At 36.2% G+C, this 15,769-nt stretch overlaps 1 protein-coding gene across 9 annotated transcripts in view; it reads right to left on the bottom strand.

Annotated features, from left to right (window-relative positions):
• LOC113108331 (striated muscle preferentially expressed protein kinase-like) overlaps nucleotides 1-15,769 on the bottom strand; it is a 76,506-nt gene that overhangs the window by 16,176 nt on the left and 44,561 nt on the right. For all 9 annotated transcript variants that reach the window (XM_026271336.1, XM_026271335.1, XM_026271332.1 and 6 more), the window contains 17 exons: nucleotides 15,493-15,636; nucleotides 14,981-15,163; nucleotides 12,037-12,212; nucleotides 11,060-11,148; nucleotides 10,761-10,936; nucleotides 9,282-9,542; nucleotides 8,484-8,642; nucleotides 8,221-8,410; nucleotides 6,804-7,033; nucleotides 6,543-6,662; nucleotides 5,869-5,973; nucleotides 4,091-4,297; nucleotides 3,873-3,996; nucleotides 2,973-3,145; nucleotides 2,773-2,885; nucleotides 1,981-2,149; nucleotides 1,179-1,278 (listed from right to left, as the gene is read on the bottom strand). In XM_026271336.1, the coding sequence (XP_026127121.1) occupies nucleotides 1,179-1,278; nucleotides 1,981-2,149; nucleotides 2,773-2,885; nucleotides 2,973-3,145; nucleotides 3,873-3,996; nucleotides 4,091-4,297; nucleotides 5,869-5,973; nucleotides 6,543-6,662; nucleotides 6,804-7,033; nucleotides 8,221-8,410; nucleotides 8,484-8,642; nucleotides 9,282-9,542; nucleotides 10,761-10,936; nucleotides 11,060-11,148; nucleotides 12,037-12,212; nucleotides 14,981-15,163; nucleotides 15,493-15,636 (2,719 nt within the window). The remainder of the gene's footprint in view (nucleotides 1-1,178; nucleotides 1,279-1,980; nucleotides 2,150-2,772; nucleotides 2,886-2,972; nucleotides 3,146-3,872; nucleotides 3,997-4,090; nucleotides 4,298-5,868; nucleotides 5,974-6,542; nucleotides 6,663-6,803; nucleotides 7,034-8,220; nucleotides 8,411-8,483; nucleotides 8,643-9,281; nucleotides 9,543-10,760; nucleotides 10,937-11,059; nucleotides 11,149-12,036; nucleotides 12,213-14,980; nucleotides 15,164-15,492; nucleotides 15,637-15,769) is intronic.

Below are 15,769 nucleotides of genomic sequence, written 5' to 3' on the forward strand. Positions count from 1 at the left end.
ACCAAATTAGTATAATAGAAAGATTTCTGAATAGTCATGTGACACTGAAGATTGGAGCAATGGCTGCTGAAAATATATATATAATATATATTAAAATTGAAAAGAGAAGTGTAAACTGTAATAGTATATCACAGTATTAGTGATTTCCTTGTATTTTGATCAAATAATTGGTAAGCATTGGAGACTTTTTTAAAATATAAAAAAATCTTATATTTAAAACGGTAGTGTACATACAGACAAATATTGTTTAAAATACTCATTTTTGAACAATTACATCAATATGTTTTAGTAATGAATGAAATGCATATTTATAATCAGCTTTTTTGTTCACCGTCTGTGGTCAAAATGTTGGCAAAAGGTATCAAAGCGTGCACCTATGATGCTTTAACATCCTCTTAGAGCAGACAGCTCTCTAGGTTTTGGAAAAGAGCTATTATGTGTGTAGAGCTGTAGCATGTGTCTCTTAGCAGCAGGTTCAGGTCTTAATAGAACGGTGGCAGTCGGCCATAAAGATTATAATTAAAGCACAGAGAGAACGACAGCATGCAGAGCAGAGATACAGCGCCACAATGGCTGCACTCCTCTCTGCCCAGTCGAGCGCTCACTGTACCATTGTGTTAAACAAATAACCCTCTTTCAAATGTGGCTTTGACTGTCTTTATATATTAAACCATTTCAAAGTCGTATTGATGCAAATCTGACCAGGTTCAAAACTGATATGGTTCGAGGAGTATGATAAGCATATTGACTGGAGGTGTTGATTACTGAACATACTGCTTTAAACAGACAGCCCTAATATTTATATTAAGGGCTTCTGGGTAGTTACTCAGTACAGAAGCTGTGCAAACCTTGTTTGTACGAGGCACAGAGATCACATTTTTTACAACCTGAGAAATGTCAAGGGTCTTGTAGCCTCTTCTGAAGTGGCTGAATCATTCTTTGATTGTGGAGCTTGAAATTGCATCCTTCCCTACCAAAAGCGTATTTTTAATAATCTGCCAAGACTTTCCTCAGCTGACGCTTTATTAAACCTTAGACGTGTGTGATGAGTCAGAAGACCTGAGATCTGTCATCAACAAATGCTGATGGAGTCTGCTTTTTAAGTTTCTAGGCAGACAGAGGAAATCATTAGAGATAAATGGTGCATGTCCAAGTGAGGCTCCGGGCGGATGACTCACCTCCCAATTTCCTTGTGCACGTCATAGTAATCAGTGAGCCTACGCATTTTTCTTAAGATGGACGCCTCGTCCTCCATGGGGTCGTCTTTGTACTCTTTAGCTAGACACAGAAATTACAAAGTTAATTTCTAAAAGCTAGTCAAATGAATTGGCAAGTTATTTTATGATCAGGCTACACATGCACTGTGTGTTAAATAAACTCAGTTTCACATTTTTCTGAAACATTTAAACACTTTCATTACCATTTTAATATACACAAAAAAAAAATATTTGAATAAATAAAATAAATGTGCATTGTTTATTTTATCCACACATGTATTTCTTTTTTTTTCTTTCAAGTGTGCATAGAGTACGTAGATAAATTGTTTGAAAACTTTATTGTATGATTGTTTTGTTGTGTTTTGCTAACATTATTTTCTATAAAGTTGCTTTAGAACAAAACATTTTGTAAAAAAAATACTTAAAAAAAAAATTATATGTTATGCATGTTAAATACATTTTTACACTTAATATTTCTCATTAAGTATATCTGATACAATTTTCAGAGTTTTTGATATTTGACTGATATTTTACGAAATTCATAATCATAATCTTAAGGAAATCAATAGTATAATTCAGAAACTCATTGGAACTGGAGATGCACAAGGGAATCACCCGTACAAAATGTTATCTTTGGCCCCTTGACAGTGCTGGATGTATCCCTTTATTATCTCACCTGGTTAGGACACGAGGTTGCAGTAGGGTGGTGGTGAGTCAACGTGCTCAGAAACACAACCTCCTTCATTAAAGTGAAAGTGCTTACCGATGTGGACAGTCAGCTCAGCCTTGCAGGACACAGAACCGGCCAGATTCTTAGCAGTACAGGTGTAAACTCCTGAGTCATCGGCCTGAGTGTTCAGTACGACTAGAGAACATTCATTGTCATCGTACACAAATGTGAAATGGCTGCTTTCGGACAGCAGGGTGTCTCCCTGAAAATCAGAGGAAAACAACTGAGTGGCCATCCAACTGCTGTGATTTGAATTTAAAATTATTTTGTGTGGGTTTGTGGTGAACAGGGTAGTGACGAATTAAATAGAAGGCAAAGCCTTGAGGCAGGAGATGAAATATCCAACGGTACCATTCAAAGCATAAATTAGCATGATTTACAGGATGTGATAATGCTCTCAGGGACATGGCTCAAGGAAATATCAGGCAAGCAGTGTTAGTGAGAGACCTGCGTGTGGAAAAGGGGCTGACGTGGTTTGACCTCAAGATCTGAATAAAAGTCAGATCTACCTTTAAAGTAAGTTTTTCCAGGTGTACATGGGAGATAAAAAAGAGATGAACCCTCAGCTAAACTCTAAAGTGACTAGAACTGATATGAAAACAACATACATCTGCCTCAGCATGAGTGTCAGGAATGGCTTATGGTGAAACAGAAAGAATTTTTGGCTTCTAATTAAATGGGCAATTTTTTTTCTACTACTATTTATATTCCATGTACAAGAAGTATTATAGGTTTTCACTGTCACAAATGTAGATTCATCAAAAGAGAACCATATTTAATAGAACATAAATCCTCAAAAGCTATTTTCTACAACAAAACACATACCTTATACCAGAGGATGTCTGGGACGGGCTTTCCTTCAACCACAACCGCAAAACGAGGAGTCTCGCCTACATTCACATCCAGGTCTTCCATGATGGTCTCAAAAGTCGGCGCCACTAGAGACAGAGAAATCAATGAGACTCAGATTATGTGCAATAATAACAGAAACACATCCAGTTTGTAATCAGTCCACAGCAACATACCTGCCATTTCCAGGGTTAGGGTGCAGGTGTCACTGCCATACTTGTTGCTGGCGATGCACGTGAGCTGACCGACATCACTGCTCTTTACCTTGCACAGCATCAGTGTATGCTGGTCATCATCAGGCATGCTCAACTCATACAGACCCGGTCTGTTAGACAATGTTACTGCCCCTCTGTAAATATGAAGGCAGAATAACTAATAGCTTTCTTTTTGGTCAACTACATTCATGTCCTTGCAAAAGCAAAAGGAGTGTGTTGATATTTGTGACCCTGGACCACAAAACCAGTCTTAAATCGCTGGGGTATATTTTTAGCAATAGCCAAAAAATATTGTATTGGTACAAAAAAAATAATTTGGATATTATGTAAAGATCATGTTCCATGTAAATTTCCTACTGTAAATATATCAAAACTTTTTGATTAGTAATATGCATTGCTAAGAATTAATTGGGACAAATTTAAAGGCGATTTTCTCAATATTTAGATTTTTTTGCACCCTCAGATTCCAGATTTTCAAATAGTTGTATCTCGGCCAAATATTGTCTGATCCTGATAAACCATACATCAATGGAAAACTTATTTATTCAGCTTTTAGGTGATGCATAAATCTCAATTTGGAAAAAAATTTACACTTAAGACTGGTATTGTGGACCAGGGTCACATTTCAGGTTATATGACTATGCAAATTAATAGATACAAGAAACAAATAACCGAATGAATGCAACAACAAACAAAATAGTATTCAAACAGGTATAACACAGAGAAAACTGTTTAGGCATTCTGAACAAACCCTAACAAAAATATTTGAGGGAATACTAATACAGTGTAATACAATAATTATAAAGTATAGCAATACGTAGCCATTCCAAAATGATTCAATGCAATCAAAATGCTAAATACCTCTTCCATGTGACTGATGCATTGACGTGGTTGAGAGTGACTGTGATGCTTAAGGGCTGCTTCTCCACCATATACACAATGTCCGGCTTGTCAATGATTATAGGAGCCTCCTGTAGGTACGGACCTGCAGACGGAGAAATAAAAGCCAGTCTCTTGCAGTAACTCATACATCTCATTGACCTGTCTGAATGTGTCTGTCCTTGTCTGCTGAGGCATACCTCTATCTAGCAGCTGCACTGGCTCGGTGGCAGGCGATGGCTTGCTAAAGGCCTTGCTGGTGATTGATAGCACCCTGAAGGCGTAGCGGACACCTTTAGATAGATTGGTAATGGTATAGATGGTCTGTTTCAGGCAAGAGGCGATGATGGTCCACTGGATCGACCCTAGAGCTTGCTGTTGCACAGCATACATCAGGGAGCTAGGATCTGGAAATCAAATCGAAATATTTTTTTGTTAAGTTTGAAAGCCAAAACCAAAAAAGGAAATCTGATTACTTCCGATACATGTTTCAAATACACTACAAAGAGAGGAAACAGCGCTTTGACAATATGGAACAAGGACACACAAATTTATGGCTCAGGCAGTCATTCAGCAGTAAATCTATGATTGTTTCCAACAACATCATCACCAAGACATAGAATATCTGTTGGAGAGCAATAAATAAAATGTTACGGTACCACAGTGCTAGTATTCTATATTTAGCTGGTGGCCATACTTGGAAATGTGTTAAGGAAATAAGAGGAGGTCAGATTAATCATCTGTGATGTTATCCAACTAGCGTCATCCACACTGTTGCTCTATCAATATTTACTGTATGCTGAGAGAGTACATTTAGTGTAAGAGAGGATGCCAATAGAGTGACTTTTGGAAATAAAGATCACAAATGTGACCCTGGAGTACAAAACTAGTCATAAGTAGCATGGGTATATTTGTAGCAATAACCAACAATACATTGTAAGGGTCAAAGATATAGTTTTTTTTCCTTTTTCCAAATATCATAAGGATATTAAATGAAGATCTTGTTCCATGAAGATATTTTGTAAATTTCCTAGCGCAAATATATCAAAACTTAATTTTTTATTAGTAATATGTATTGTAAAGAACTACATTTGGACAACTTTAAAAGTGATTATCTCAATATTTAGAAATATTTTGCACCCTCTGATTTCAGATTTTCAAATAGTTGTATCTCAGCCAAATATTGTCAAATCCTAATAAACCATACATCAACTGAAGGCTTATTTATTCTGCTTACATCCCTATTTAAAACATTTTTTTTTTCCGGTCCAGGTTCACAAACGAGAAAAAAAAAAATCACCCAAAAATGACAATTGTGTAATTTATCATCACATTTGTAAAAATCTATAATTTTTGTTACAAAAAGCTGTAATATGGGCTTAGAAGACTTAAAATACAGTGCAAAAGTTCCATATTTATTACGCTTCTGCAGTGCATTTGAATCATTTTTGAAGCTTGAAAGCATGGGTTTCTATTCATTGAAATGACATGAAAGACAACAGCATTTTCCTTTATTGTCCAACTAATCGTTTAATATCTCTATTTCTCCAAGAATAAGATTACGAAGAGAGCCACTGGTCACAAACAGAAAGACCTTTCCCAAACTCACATTATTGGTTGAACCTAATCAGTTCTGGTGCAATTAGCGGTGCAAAAATGACACACTTCAATTTTAAGAGCCTTGCTTCACTGGTTTTGCTCTTAAAAAAAAACTAATAATTTCAAATTTGCCTTTAGAGATTGAGATATGTCAACATTTGTGTCTATTTTAAGTATTTTAGAGAAGCATCTGAAAAACAATGGATATTTACATGAAACATAACTGGGAACTCTATAATCCTACAGCTACGAAAGAGCAACCACTGACCAATTAAAATGTTCCTTTGGGGAAATTCAAACCTTTAAATGAGAATGTTACAGTACAAGAAGACTTTCTAAATTAAATAAATATATGCATAAATAACATGCATAATTATACCAATGGACGGATCCAGTCTTCTGGGTTTCTTCCAGCTTAGCGTGATAGTCTTGCCAGTGATGGACTCAATGACTGGGCCCCCATCTGGCGGGTCAGGAAGGATGTCTAAAACGGCAGGAGTGTCAGTCAGAATATTTATTTGGTGCCAGAGGAGTCTATTGCTATTTTTCACACATGCACACATATGCTTCAGCCTTAAAATAAATTAAAGTATTCCTTTGAACAGTCTGGCATGTGAAAAAACTAAAACAAAAATAAGCTGTGGTTATATGACGCTGACCAGGCAGCTAACTTAGGAGCATTTAACTGCAAATTCAAAGAAAAATATTTTTTAAAACATCATTTGACCAGTTAATTTTGAATAATTACCAGAAAAGGATTTTAAAAATAATTTTAAATAAATATAAGAATTTATATAAAATGTATTTATTATTTTATATCAATTAATCTATTTTTAGTTTTTTTCTCAGGGAACTTGTGTTATATGCATGTTCATTGTTCATCTTTGAAATCATGTTCATATTGTGGCCAAAATATTATCATAATAAATAATAATATAATATACATAAAAAAAAGAATTTTTAAGCTTTTTAAGTTCTTTTTAAGATGCACTTTTTTCTAATATATTCAAGTTGTCAAACATAGCTAGCAGAAGGAATTGATATTAAACTCACCTGTCACATAAAGATGGGCATAGCAGGTAGCCTTGCCCACCTTATTGGATATGACACACTTGTAAACTCCTCCGTGGGCATGACAAACAGAGCGGATCACCAGGCTGTGAACATCTCTGACTACAGAAGAGACAACAGAGAGAATAAACACTTCATGTTCCTGCTATTCCCGCCACTCACACTATCATTTCCACAGGGTGTGCTTTCCGGAAAAGCTTAGCAGACTGTATGAGAATTGAATTATATTATCAACTAACTTACACTGTGTCATTTTTCTGTCCTCTGTGCTGTCAATCCTCTTGCCATTGTGAAACCAGATTATGGCTGGATACGGCAGGCCAGCAACTTTGCACCGGAGCACAGCCTCTCTGCCCTCAACTACATCCAGATCATAGAGCGGCTTGACAAAGTCAGGCATGGTGAATCGTTCCACCTCATTCTCAGGCACCTCAGGTTCCTCGGGAATGGAGGGCATTTTTTCCAGCTTTGCTCTAGTAAAGATAAACCATCAAGAAGTTATGTTTTGTGCAAAAATGTTTCCATTAGAGAACAGTTTTGGGACTTTAGTCCTTTGATGCTTCCCCAGAAAATGAAAACTGTCATCTTAAAATGCTGTTTTTGTACATGCACAAAGCTATTGTATCCATTCAAAAGATTTGGAATATGGTGCACGTCATATGGATAACATTGTGGTGTTTTTGGAACTAAAAAGCCACACTGATCTATCCTTATATGGAAATAAAATATGTAATGATTCTTCAAAACTTTTCATTTTGTGTTCCATGGACAAAATAGCACCATACGTATGGAAGCTTATTGTGGTAATTGTGAATTTTTAATCCTCACAATTCAGTTTTTTTCAGAGATGTTAGATATAAATTGGCAATTGTGCGAAAAGTCAAAATTGTGAGATTAAAAGTAACGGTCACACTTTATTTTAGGGTCCAATTCTCACTATTAACTAACCATTAACTATGACTTTTCCCTCAATTAGCTCCTTATTTGCTGCTTATTAATAGTTTATAAGGTAGTTGTTAAGTTTAGGGTATTGGGTAGGATTCTGGATGTCATGCATTATATGTACTTTATAAGCACTAACAAACAGCCAATATGTTACTAATAGACATGCTAATAAGCAACTAGTTATTAGTGTGAATTGGACCCTATACTAAAGTGTTACCAAACTTGCAATTGCAAGAAAAACGTCAGAATTGTGAGAAGTCGCATGAAGGAATAAAGAATAAAAAATAAAAAGGTAATTGTTACTTTGGTAACACTTTAGTATAGGGTCCAAGGGAAAAGTCATAGTTAATGGTTAGTTAATAGTGAGAATTGGACCCTAAAATAAAGTGTGACCGCAAGTTTATATCTCAAAATTAAGACTTTTCTTCTCAGAATTATGAGTTTATATCTCACACTTCTGACTATTTCTCTAAAGAATTATGTCACAATTCTGAGTTGCTGTCTTACAATTCTGACTTTTTTCTTAGAATTGTAAGAAAAAGTCACAATAACTTTTTTATTTTTGTATTTCTTATTACTTATGGTGACTTTTAAAATGTTTTCTTTTTCCTGGAAATTGCTTTTTTTCCCCAGAACTGCACAGTTCTAAGTTTATATCTCGCAAAAGAAGAAGAACTTAATTTTTTTGAGTGAATCATTAGTCAAAAGCTCATACATTTGAGAGGAAATTGCTGGTCTGGGCTCCTGCACATACAGCTCCGCTGCGCACTCGGCCTCCCCGTGTGAGTTCCGTGCTACTACTGTGTAGAGACCCTCATCTTCATTACTAACATGAGAGATGATTAACGAGTGCCGTCCTCCTTCTTTCAAGATCCGAATGTCTTCGCTATCCTCCAGCGGATGATCTGTTGAAGACATGACACACATGACTAAACCAGGACTGACACTAGGAGGCACTCGAGGGAATCAGAGTCATACCAAAGTGGCTCCAGATGACCCGAGGAGGTGGCGTCCCGCTGACCTTGCAGTCAAATCGAGCATTACGACCCTCGATAACTTCTAGTACATCCAGCTTACGGGTGAAGAGGGGCTCTATGGATGCTACGACCTTTAGCTTGGCACTAGAGGTCAGCTCCTCTATAAATCACATGACATGTTAAGTGAAATAGACAGTTTAATAAGTGGCTTGCAATATGCACTGATCACATCATGAAACATTTGGAAAAAAGGGTCATACTTATAACCTTAGGAATATGTTTATTTATTGGCATAAAATGGGCTGTTTCTTTTGTTGCTACTGCATGTTTAAAGGGGCAGTTCACTCAAAAATTAGATCACGCCTTAATGTAGTTCCAAACCTGTATGACTTAAAAGATATTTAGAAAAATGTGTTTATTTTGTCCATGCATTCTTGTTTTGGACAGCCTTATCAATTTGGGGGTTTGACAGTTGAAACATCATCTAACAGTGATACTGTTTTTAAATAACATGAGTGTGAGGGTGAACTATCCCTTTAAGATTTCTGAGCACAACAATCCACTTAATAATACAATGAAATGAAATAATCATGATGATTGTTAAAAAATAAATTCAGTTGCTTATTTCCAATGTTCAAAAAAATCGAAAATAATATGCAGAGTAGCAGGTGCTACACCAAGCCAAGAAAATGTAATTCCTCATAACACAGTATGACTGGTTTAATGTAATGAGACTTGTAGAAGAATGATATATTAGTGTATAAAACAATCCAAGTGGACCAATTCCAAAGCTGCTCACCTTTAGCTGTGCTCAGTTTGCAGGTGTACGTTCCACTGTCATCCTCATGTACAGAGTTAAGCAGCAGCCTGCACCTTTTCCCATCAAAGTGCATCTTACAGTCCAACAGAGCTGGTTGGATGAGTTTCCCATCTGACAGCCAATCAACATCTGTGTCCTGCGGGCCGATCACATGACACTCGAACAAGGCAGTCTCCCCTGCCTTCACCATCACGTCCCTCACTGGCCGAATGATGGCCAGGCCTGGCTCTATTGGACGAGCTGGAAGAAAAATGATAAGGATCTACCAAAGAGTGGTGAAGAAAAACACCCCATATAAGGAAATCCAGAGCTTAAGTTAAAAGCACACAAGAGTCTTTGCATGTGTTTAATCTGCTGCAGATATAGAAGACATAGTCTGCTAATAGCATGTGTTGTACAGCAGAGCAGATATATTAGAAGAATATGCTAATACGTTGTCTGTCAGCATAATCCTCTCATGGCTCAGTACGGATCAGCTCAAAATTATACGCAGAATTCCAAATTGCCTGGTCTGAGACTCTGTATTTTGGTGCTCTTGAAATGTATATTATGCCAAGGCTAAATTTATGCACATTATACCAAGGGTGCATTTATTTGATTGAAAAGTAAAAAAAAATATATATATATATATTAATATAGATTAATAATATTAATATCTATATTATATTTTAAAAATATATAGATTTTTAATAACTCTATTTTTATACATTTTAAAATATATTTTCTTCCTGTGATGGAAAAGCTGACTTTTTAGCAGAAAATCTGAAATGCAGAAATCATTCTAACATTGATTTGGTGCTAATGAAAGTATTAATTTCTTTCCTTTAAAAAAATAAAATAAAATCTTACTGGCCCCAAAACTTTTGAATAGTATAGTATATATTAAATATAATTTAATATTATATAAATTATATTTTAACAAAACACTGATACTGACTTACTAAATTAACTGCAAAACCTGTTAATCATTCAGCACGCCTGAAGTATGTTTTAAAATGCAAGACTTCATTAAAATTCTGTATTTAATACATAGAATTGATTGAGAGAAAATTGTACAACTGCTGGAAAAAAAGAAATCACATTATTTTAAACCATGACACAATTTTTTTCTGTCTTCATATAAAAACTACTAACATAATGCATTCGAACACATTCACTGACTTACATTGAAAAACTGAAATCAGCTGCTGAAATCGATTTATTAAATATTCAAAAGTTGATAAGCAGTGTTGAGGAAGCTACAAACGGCTCATAAGGTAAAGTACTTCAACGACAGTGATAGTCAGGGTAATGAACTTAGGAATGGCTTAGTTGCCTCTGCATATTAAGCTGAGCAAGAAGAAAGTATATTAGCAATGAGAAATCACATAATCTTTAGGAAAATATTAGCTACATGGTTTATCATGCTTGTGATTCCTTAATGCATACAGACCACGCAACACTAGCTGAAGCCCCTACCTTTCACCTCCAGTTTGCCCTCACACTGTTTAGTTCCATACTCATTGATGATTTTGCAGGTGTAAACACCAGAGTCTGACTTCTGTGCCGATTTAATTATCATCTCGAAGTTGCCCTCCTCTGTCTCATGGACGATATGACATGCACCTGTTTTAATGGTCACTCTGTCTCTCAGCCTGATACAAAGGAAATAAAAGTGTAGTTATGACAAAGCTTCAAAATGAGCAAACAGTCCATACTGTTTAAAACTATATTATGAATTATCTACAGGTAGATAAATATTTTAGATTTGAACATACCAATAAAGCATGGGTTTAGGCTGTCCACTCACTCGAACAGACATGGTGACCTCTTGACCCTCTATAACTGTTTGGTCTCCAATAACAACCTGTTATGTTGGTAAATGTAGAGGCTCATTATTATTTGGTAAAAAAAAAAAAAAAAATTCCAATGCTTTTGCATTTTATTACACAACTTTTTTGCAATACATGCAACTTTTCTGTTCCCCTGAAAAACTTTGCTTAATAGACATTTGTCATCGAAATAAAATGAAGTTCAGTGATGAGTGCGAACACAACATTTCTTTTTTTGCAAGAGAACCCAAGACCATTTTTTCCTCCCATTTTATGTTTTTTTCAAGAACATTTTTACATGTACAAAAACATTCCAAAGTTTAATCAGGATCTTAATGTTTCCAAAAAAAATTTATAATAATAATAGGAATGGTCACATTTAAAATGATTTTGATTATGAGGATTACATGTTCACAATGGCCTGTAGCCAGCTATGAGGCTTGTACTTCAGTAAAATGTTCATGCTCAAAAATAAAATGTGTTCTCTTGCTGTTAAACTCCTCGTATGAATGTATAATTCAGTTTAGACAGTTTGCAAGAATGTTTAGCATACTTGGTATCAAAATGATGACGCGAAGCATTTACGACTCCAAATGATTACCTCCTCTCGTTGAAATCGCTACCTGATTGCCTAATCCTAACCCCTCCCCACACCTAAACCTAAACCTACCATTAGCCTGCTAGGCGGGTAATAATCTGGCGGGGGTCAGAATTCAGAGGGCACAGGTGCAGCCAGATCTATCTATTACAAGCGTTTTTAGACTTGTCTTTTCCACTTAATTTAACACTGTAGAAAGTTAATAAACTTGGAAGTAGCAGTTTAGAGTCAGCAATATCTTACTTGCACAAGATTGGAAATCATTTTTTTGTTTGTTTTAGTAGCAATATCTGGCAAGACTGAATATTTTGGTATTCTCTGATACCTGAAAGGATGGAGGCTCCTTGAATCGAGTATCCACAATCTTCCTCGGCTCAGGTCCCCTGTATGAGGAGAAATCCATCCCCTCCTCAAGAGGACTGAGGTACTCCTCATCAGATGTGATGGGACTGCTGACGTCCATGGGTACACCAAGGTTCCCACGCTGGTCCTGACTGGGCTCTGTGAGAAATACCAATGGGATTGGAGTGGATTTATAAGCAATACTAATAGATTTGCATGTTTACATCTCTTCATTTGGGCAACCTTTAACAAGTATAGTCAACATTCATCTCAATAAAAACATTTGCAGAACAATATGATTTTTTATTTGATAACAACATCACGGATAGCTTAACTGGTTTAAATATTGACAACTTACCTTGGTCATCAACTTATATTAAGTATATTAAGTAGCATTTAGGTTCATGGCTGTGATGTAAACTAAAAGCTATTGGCTATTTGACCCAGTAACACTTCTGTAGATCTACTTCAACTTCCTGTTTCAACAAACAGAAAGAAAACCGTGCTGGTCCAGCCATTTCATATCTATTCAATGTAAAGCTAAACTGCTGATGTTAATTTAAAAATGGACATACAGAAATAAGCTACAGAACTGAGTCTCATTCCTTAAGTGAGGTACATGTGTAAACATATGAAACCATTTGCCATGAGAGGCCTGAAGCCACGGCATTCGGTGAGACTCAGCGATGCATGTACCAGAAGAAAAAAATAGACACGGTGTCTCTTCTTACAAGAAGCTTAGAGCATATATATTACCATGAACCCGGGTATGATTCTAATTTCAAAGCAGTACAATTTTTAAGAACACCAAACGGCTCAAAGGCAGTGGTTACTTTCACTTTTTGCTAAAGAAAAACAAAAAATTTAAACTTTTAAAACAAACAAAGCATCCAAAAGTGCCTTAACAAAAAATAGCAAAATAAAAGCTTGGTCAAGTTCTGTAATACTGAACCATTTTTTGGAAACCCACCATGCAAATTGTTGAACACAAACCTACCTGGCCCTGCTCCTTCAGCCAGACCTTAGCCATGTACTAAGCCAACACCGAAGGCATCAGCGCATGTTCAGTCCCGACAGTGTTTTGTTAATATATGTCAGCACCTTAGTGAATGCCCCCAGATTTCAACTGGTGCAGACACTATGTCTTCCGTACACTCTCTTGCTCTTTCCCTCTGGCTCTCTCACTTTCAATAAGACACTACCTCTCACATTTACATCAGCACAAACAGATGTAGATGTCCTCCCTTTTTTCCATTCAAGTCAAAGGAACTGCCATAAAATACTTCTCATAGCAACCATCCTATTTATATGCCTCTTACAAACTCTGCCGCTTCTTCTGTAGCCCAGCAAACCTACTATAGTATCATGAACTGTAAAGAAAATTACTTTCATGCAAGTCTTTCATCTGTCTGGTTCTTGAAATTTCCAAAGAGCAACTATTTAGCTGTTGTGTGTCACTGAGGAAAATAAAGACCTAGTTGGCAACAACATTTAATGGCAGGTTTTAACAACATGCTGTCAAATAAGTAACACAAGGATGCACTATATATGAGATTATTAGGAGATCGTTTCATGGAAGAAGGAGAGCTAAAAATACCCCCGGTATTCACCGCCCTAATAAGGCAAAGCTTCTCTTTCTAACCATTACCACAAACGAAGAAGCAGGAGAATATTAAAATATAGTATACTTATACTATAAGTCTTATTTAGCATTTTCTGCAATGATTCATCGTAAAACATGTTAAACAAAACCCAATGAAAAAAGTAACAAGAAAATAAATAAATAAATAAATAAAACCTTATTGTCCCTATTGTCCACAAAGTAAACATTTGTCTTCAGCTTCACCATATACAAACAACACAATTAATGCAAATCTTAAAAACAGCAAGTAAATATTACATGTACTGAATATTTCACCGTATTCCCATACGCACATATAAAAATAATAAACTAAACTACAAAAGAAATAATACTAACTATTAAAACTAGTAAATGAAAGCAACTTCATTCCTTTTTTTGTTTGACTAAAAAGTGTTTTGCTAAAATTTCCAATTTGTCAACATACATTTAGAATTTTTGAAATTTATTATGAGCCAAAATGCAGTTAAACCATTCATATGTTTAATTTAACCTTTGGGTTGCTATGGTAACCATCCAGACGGAACCATGTATGGAGAACTAGGGAGATTTTATAGAGAGCGGAGAAATCAAAGCAGCACAAAGAAAATGTTTGAATAGGCACTGGAAAACCAAACAGTGAGCTCATGTGAGAGCTGGAAGCAAGGAAAAAAGTGTTATGGTTAATTTAATGACTATGTTGCTTTAAGGGTGATTTTAAACACCAACACATTGATGCTAACCCCCACCCTGCAGGGCTGCATGTTGTCAGTGTGACTCACTGCCTTTGATCCTACTTAGATATCTGAAGGTATTGAAATTCACTCCTCTAAAATCCCATACGTTACCCTTCAAACTCCCACATCCTCAACTCAGGCTGCGAACACAATATGCACATCCTTGCTGCTCAAAAATATTTACCCAAACATTTACTTGGAGGCATTTTCTGCATTGTTCAAAACCAAATATCCAGATAAAAGCAAGTAATATGTTTAAAATTAGGAAAATTAGGAAACCTAATTCTAACTCTTCTTAAAAAGATTAAGGATGTTAACACGCACACAGTATGGAAAAATGTAAATGTATTCATTTTCATTGAGAATTGGAGATTTGCCACATCATGAGTGACAGCTATCACTAGTGATTGCCACAGTCTTGAGCAGAGCTCAGCTTTATGCAAATAAAAAGTGTTGCAGTGAGACAACTAACAATGGGAGCCTAGACAGTGATCCATCAACTGCGACTGAGTAGGGATGTCAACCAACAGCAGAACAAATTGCTGTCAGTGAGAATGCCCTAAAACACTCACCTGATTTGATGAAAAGAGTAGCGCTGCTGGACATCTCGCCAACCTCGTTGGTAGCAGTAACTGTGTATGTTCCTGCATCACTTGGCTTCGTCCATTTGATGAGCAATGTGTGCCTTTCCCCCTCTACCTTCACAACATGAGTTGGACTGTTCTTGATCTCAGTGTTGTCTCTCTTCCATGTAACTGTATAAAAAAAAAAATCCCTCCAGTAGCAAAATTTTGGAAGCTTGAAAGTGCAGTCTTATTTCTGAGACGCTCTGGAATTACCTTTATATGTGGACTCAAAATAACTTTCTACAAGGTTTGCTGTCTGAAGGCATAATACTGAATAGTTGACAACTTGTAAGTTAAAGTCTTCACAGAATGCATTTTTGAGTAAATGATTCAGAGTCAACAGGGACTACACCAAGACTGTATCAGTGTGATGCTCGAGTGTATTACAGTTTCAAGTCAAATAGGCAAGATGATAAAGGAGCTGTTTGAAGTTATTACAGCATATATAAAGGACTTACCTTCTGGGAAAGGGGTGCCACTGACGATGCATTTTAAAAGAACCTCTGTTCCAGTAGAGGCCACAGTGTCCTGAAGCGGAAACTCAAACACAGGAGCCTCTAGAGGATCCTCTCCTGCAGACACGTACGAGTCGTCTGAAGATTCTGTAACAGCATAAGATATTTGTCAGATCCAATAGATTTGATATTCCTCAACTTGAATTGGAGGTGCATTGCAAATCAGGTTTCGTCTCACTATTTGTCAAGTCCAAGGTCAAAGAATTGCATGCCTCTGGAA

The sequence above is a fragment of the Carassius auratus genome, chromosome 9 (genome assembly GCF_003368295.1).
Source record: "Carassius auratus strain Wakin chromosome 9, ASM336829v1, whole genome shotgun sequence".
NCBI classification, from domain to species: domain Eukaryota; kingdom Metazoa; phylum Chordata; class Actinopteri; order Cypriniformes; family Cyprinidae; genus Carassius; species Carassius auratus.